We start from the raw sequence: 6000 nt of genomic DNA, 5'->3' as shown, positions 1-6000 counted from the left end.
GCTCACAACTAGACTGCCTTTAGGCAAGGCAAGGCAAGGCATCTTTATTTATATAGCGCATTACATACCACAGGCAACTCAATGTGCTTCACATGAAGACAAGGCATTTAAAAGAACAGCATAAATGGTGGGTCTCAGGCCCGGGCTGTTATGACTGGAGTGATTGTGTGGTTTGTTTGTTGTTTATTTGTTGTGTTCTGTTCTTTTCTTTATTTGTAGGGGCCGTCTGGGGTGGGGTGGGTGGGTGCCTTCGGGTTGCCAAGTGGCTCCCCGAATACGCTGCGGGCCCCGGACCTGGTGAACATCGAGCCCTCCTGCTCTGTGGCGGATCCCAGGAAACAGGGGTGCCTATTGCAGCCATTCCTTGGCTGCCCTCTCCGGGGGAGCCTCTCTCCCCCGGTCTTCTAGATCCCCATACCCCTCTCCCTTCTGGCTCCTGTACACAGCACACATTCACACACGTAGGGTTTGAGGGCGGGTGTGTTCTGTGGAGGGCACCGGATGGGTCCACGTAGGTGGTCCCCTTTGCTGCACTCTGCAGCCCCCCGCCCTTGTTTTAATTACACCTTAGACATTACTAATCATGAGAGACACACACACACACACACACATTAGGTTTTGGGGGGCGATAGCACTGAGTGGTATCTGGTGGGCGGGGCTCTTTGGGTATGTAGGCTGCCCGGAGGGCCACGCTCCCAGTTCCACAAGGTTGCTTGCCCCTCAATTTTAAATGCTCACTGTGACACGTCTGTTTGCCACCGTGGGTTCACCCAACACACACGCAGAGCCCGTTGTCTGGTTTGCAATGGTTTTTATTCGTTTATCTCCTGATCGAGGTTCTCGGCCCAACGGTAAGACGAACAGCCGCTCTCCTGCTCTGCTCGTCTTCTGCTTCTCCGTTCTCTTGGCTCCGTCCTCGATCTCTCATCCCCTCTCCCCCGCCTGGACCAGCACGCTACTCATAAAGGGGAGGATGATTAGCCGACGATGTACAGGTGTGCCAATCATCTCCCCTCCCACCGTCCTCCGAGCTCTTCCCACCTCTCCACCTCTCCTCTGCACCTGATGCACCACGCCCCCCTCCACACTCACTATTAGAAAATATCAAAGAGCCAGAGGGGAGAGGGGAGGGGTCTTCCCGCACCCCTGTTGCCTGGTTGCTGCCTGGGGCGGGAGGGCCAGGAGGAGGAGTTGTCCTGCTGGTTCGGGGTCTGTGGTGGCTGGGGGCCTGCTGGCCCCCGGATGTGCCCGCTACGCCACACTCCAGCGGAGGTGGGGGATGGATGCATGTGCTGTGCGAGTGTTTGTGGATGTGTTTTTTTATTTTATTATTATTATTTTTTATTTTTTTTCCCTGTTATATGATTTATGGGGTGACTGGGTCTGGGTCCTGCTGTCCTCTGGCCTGCTTGTGCTGTTCCTGCTGCTCGCGGCCTCACCCACCTGTGGGCATGTCTTGACTCCCGGGGCGCTTGCCCACGGGCACTGGGGGAGGCGCTGGCCCACTGTGGTTGGCTGTCTGGGGCGCCTGGCCCTCTCGGGTGTTGGGCGGGGCCCCTGCCGGGGGGTTTTGGTGGCGCTCGGGCTCGCGGGGGCCGGTTCCGGCGCGTGGCCCATGTCTGGGTGGCGGGGGCCTGGCGGGGCTGGTAGGCTGCCGCCTCTGGTCGCCGGGGGGGCTCTGCCCAATGCTTGTGGGGGCTCTGTCCGGGAGCTTCCTCTGCTGTCTTCTGGGGGATGCGTGGTTGTCCCTATGGTGGGCTTCCCGGGTTCTGTGCTCCTTGGGGGCTGTTGGTGGCCTGGGTCTGGGGGCCCTCTCGGCCTGCTTCTGATTGCTGGGGGGGGGGATTGTGACACTATACACTGATATTTAAGCATGGTTATTATGTGGGACCATCTATGTGTATTGCATGTTCATGCACACACACACTCACACTCACACACATTCATTAGCCCAGTAGCATGCTCACTAAGCAGTTGTTGTCCTGTGGTTTAAGGTCACCTGTGTATTATGTGAGATTGCTGCTGCTTGTGTTATTTTGTTTGTGTGTTTGTTCTCTGCTTACAGGTGCTCCTGGTGCTTCTAAGGTTGGATTCCCCACAAAAGCCGTGAATCGTCTTCAGTTTTGTTTTTACAGGTGTAGCAGCTGGTTGTCGGATTTTTCATTGTTTTTTTATGTTTGTCTCTTCATGTTTCTCTTCTTTTTTTCTCTTCTTCGCTTTCCCTCTCTCTCTGTCCCCCGGTCCGGTTCGGCACTATTATCATATCATGAACGCACTTATTGTAAGTCGCTTTGGTTAAAAGCGTCTGCAAAATGACCGTAATGTAATCATGTTAAATATTGTAACAAAAATAAATAAATAAAAATGAGGAGTTGATGGGTGTCAAGGGGAGCTTTACATTCATAAAGCTTCCCTTGGCATAGCAAATGTGTTTAGCATAAACGGTATTCAGATTACAATTCTGTTGCCATAATGCTGGACAGGACAAGGGGAAAAAAAAAAAAAAAAAAAAAAGCATAAAATTGAATTGAATTGCAAGTCCAAGCAAGTGATCTAAATACAGCAGCTGCTTGCTTATCTACTCATGACTAACTTCAGTGTCGGCAAGTTGAAATTTGAGAATCACAAGTAACTTGTCTCATCAGCTAATTTGTTTTATCTCACCTTCTTCCACTGGTGTCACAGACGAGCGCACCATGGCGAACATGGAGGAGCTGGTCCTGGCAGCAGAAGAGCTGCCAGCCATCAGCAAAGCCCTCCAGGACCTTGGACATTTTGCCAGGGCCAATAAAATTAATACAATTGCCTTGACAGATGGGGAGGTGGCATCTGTTAAGGCCACATTCAAGTGCGTCATCTGCAGAGGTGTGTAAGATAAAACATAAAAGGGATAGTTCAACATTTTGGCAAATTATTCTATTACAATAATCTCTATAGTCACTTGAGTAGGTTCATTTCCTTTAATTATCAGTGTCTGTTGTTGTACTCACTGAGCAGCTCACGTCTCTGCCCCACAGATTTTAAAACAACAGACACTGATAATTAAAGGTAATGTACATAGTCATATAACTATAGGGATTATGGGGATAGGTGAATTTCTGACATTTTCAGCCATCCCTGCATGAATTTGTGGATTTTCTATATTTAATAGGTAATAAGCTCTGTTATGCAACAAGATTTAAGTGAATATTGACATGAAGATACTGATGATCAATTTTCATGAATCTTGCAGATCCAATGAAGCACCCTGTTGCCAGCTCTTGCTGCCGCAGCCTGATTGGTTGCCGGGTCTGCATTGAGCAGTGGGTGGCCCATGAGCCCAGCTGCCCCAAGTGCCGCAATGGGGACTTCGTGCCAAAGAGCTTCCCATTAACAGGGATAGACCAAATTGTTTCGGTCTTTAAAGATATAATACGGGATTAGTGAATTGAAATTGATTTTTTTTGGTTCATAATTGTTAATGGTTCTTTTAGTGGTTATTTTGTTAGTTATTTAAGTTATTCATAGTTATCAATGGGAATGTTCAAATTATAACCAGTGTGTGTGCGTGTAATATAGTTCTGTTGATTGTGTTTTGAATAAATGTGTTTGTTGTTGTTTGTACCATTTTGTTTACTGAGTACTCCTTTGTTTCCTGAGTTGTGCGTATGGGTTCAAGTGCTAGTTCTATTATGGCGCTTTTCCACTAGCTCGGCACGGCTCGGTTTGGTTGTGTTTCCATTACACTTCGTGCCTCCTGGACGTGGGCGGGGTCGTCGTAACACGGCTGCGCGTGTTGCTGCTCACCCTGTGGCTTTTTGTCGCACAGAAGGCAAGAGAAGAGAGCCAGAGGAGACTCCTGGCCGTCAGACAAAACAGTATTGAAAAGTACCGGAGAGTTTTGTTACGAGCTTCAAAAAGACGACGTTTGGAGGTAAGCTAACGGCTGCTAACGCTAGCTTTTATTATCCGCGTTATGACGCTTCCAGTGACGACACTCATCGCCCAATCAGTGGAAGGCAGTCGGCTGACGTCACGTTTTAGTAACGCTTCGGCCCGCTTGGAACCAGGGCTGAGGTGGTACGGAAAATCCTCCCAGTTGCAGGTACGGCGTGCTAGTGGAAACACGCAATAGCGCGCTGAGCCAAAGCGAGCTAGTGGAAAAGCGCCATTAGTTAAACACATGTCACACAGACATGAGTTATTTTGTTTTAAAGGTCCTATGGCATGAAAATAAATGGAGGCTTTTATATATTTTTATAGGCTTTAGTAATAATACTGTATCTGAGTTTTTTTCCCCAAAATTCTGCCTTGGTGCAGAATTACAGCCAGTCCCAAAAATGAGCTTTCCTTAGGATCCTCAGAATGAGCCGTTTAGTGGGGGTGTGGCCTTACTTACGCCCGTGGTACCTTGCGCAAATGTTTTGTGAATCGCTATGGCACGTAGATGGCACGGCAGCCCTATGCCGTAAAACTAGCGAAACCTGTTGATATGAGCTTACTTTGACAATATGACGAACTAGTTACTGAACAACTCTCCTAACACAGTCAAACATCAAGCAAGTGCTACACAAGTCACAGCAAAAAAGGCGTGTGTGAAGGGGAAAGCATGAGTGAGGATTTTGACATTCTCAGCTGATTGCTCTGGTTTGCAAAGATGCACGTAGCGCGAGTCACTTCAATCAGGGGAAAGGCAGATATCGTGCGCGCCATAACACCAACAGCAGGACGGCTATCAAAACAACAAATAAGTACACAACACTCGCATTACAGTAAATGAGGTGTCCACTCGCATACCTCATGCTATTTACAGTTACATTAGCGACAGTGACCGAGCTATTAGCTGCAGAGCTAACGAGACAGACTGACCGTTTTGACTGGAACCATGAATGAATCATTATCCTGATGAAATGCACTGAATTTGCGGATTCATTGTTCTTCAGGAAGCTTGAAGTAGGGGGTTTTGGCCTAAAATGAGCGAGCTAATCATCTCATGGGCATGCAAACACCTCCAACAGCCCAGTTGACAGAGATAAGAGCTTGCAGATGCTATTAGCTGCATAGCTGAAGTTAGCTGCTAACGATACAAACCCTTTCTTGTGGTAACAAGCTATGTAACTATACTGTACATACAGGAAAGCAACACAATAATAGAGCGTTAAATTACTTACTCTCGGGAATGAGATCCTTCCCCAAGTAAGGGGGCGAATGGAGCAGGAGATTGACAGGCGGATCGGTGCGGTGTCTGCAGTGATGCGGGCTCTGCACCGGCCCGTCGTGGTGAAAAAGGAGCTGAGCCAGAAGGCGAAGCTCTCGATTTACCGGTCAATCTATGTTCCTACCCTATGAGATCGCGAATACAAGCGGCTGAAATGAGTTTCCTCCGCAGGGTGTCTGGGCTCTCCCTTGGGCTCGGTATTAGCCCAAGTTCTGAAAACATTCGTAGGTGAAATATTTGGCGCACACATACAAAAATCTCTTCGGTTCTGTCGCCACTTTCCCAGAAAAAAACAAAATCTGTCCACTGGCTCTTTAGAGGTTCTGATGCAGGAGCTCCAAACAGATTTCTTACATCCATATACAGCACAATGAGCTGGCCAAAGAGCTGTGGGCAGGGAAAGGCAGTTTATTGGCTCTGGGTGGAAACAACCTCCACGTCATAAGCGGCGGCTTTCCCGATCAGGCCATCTGCATGGTCACATTACCAAAGGCGGAGAATAATTTCCAGTGCATGGTCTATCGTCATTTTTAGCCACTGGGGGACCGCAGGCAGGCTAGAGGAACTCATATTAATGTTAAACAACCTTAAAAAGTGAAAATTTCATGCCATAGGACCTTTAACACATTCAAACCATTAAAATGGTAAAAGCTAGATTGTTGATTAATTAAAAACTAGTAAGTTCCTACAATTGCAAAGGACAGTACTCAGGTCAACATAACTTTAATATAAAACTGGTTTGACAACAGTACAGACACTCTGTCACAGAGAAAGGCAAACACTCAACGTGTTTCTGATTTGGC

General features: G+C 48.0%; 1 protein-coding gene across 1 annotated transcript in view; it reads left to right on the top strand.

Moving 5' to 3' along the window:
* The first annotated feature begins 2696 nt into the window (after window positions 1-2696).
* Window positions 2697-6000, top strand: part of LOC142370723 (kinesin-like protein KIF23) — a 56083-nt gene continuing 52779 nt past the window's right edge. The window contains exon 1 of the mRNA XM_075453149.1: window positions 2697-2865. Coding sequence (XP_075309264.1) covers window positions 2697-2865 — 169 coding nt within the window. The remainder of the gene's footprint in view (window positions 2866-6000) is intronic.

The sequence above is a fragment of the Odontesthes bonariensis genome, chromosome 21 (genome assembly GCF_027942865.1).
Source record: "Odontesthes bonariensis isolate fOdoBon6 chromosome 21, fOdoBon6.hap1, whole genome shotgun sequence".
NCBI lineage: Eukaryota > Metazoa > Chordata > Actinopteri > Atheriniformes > Atherinopsidae > Odontesthes > Odontesthes bonariensis.
The sequence above is the reverse complement of the archived record's forward strand: the minus strand, read 5'-3'. Positions and strand labels throughout refer to the sequence as shown.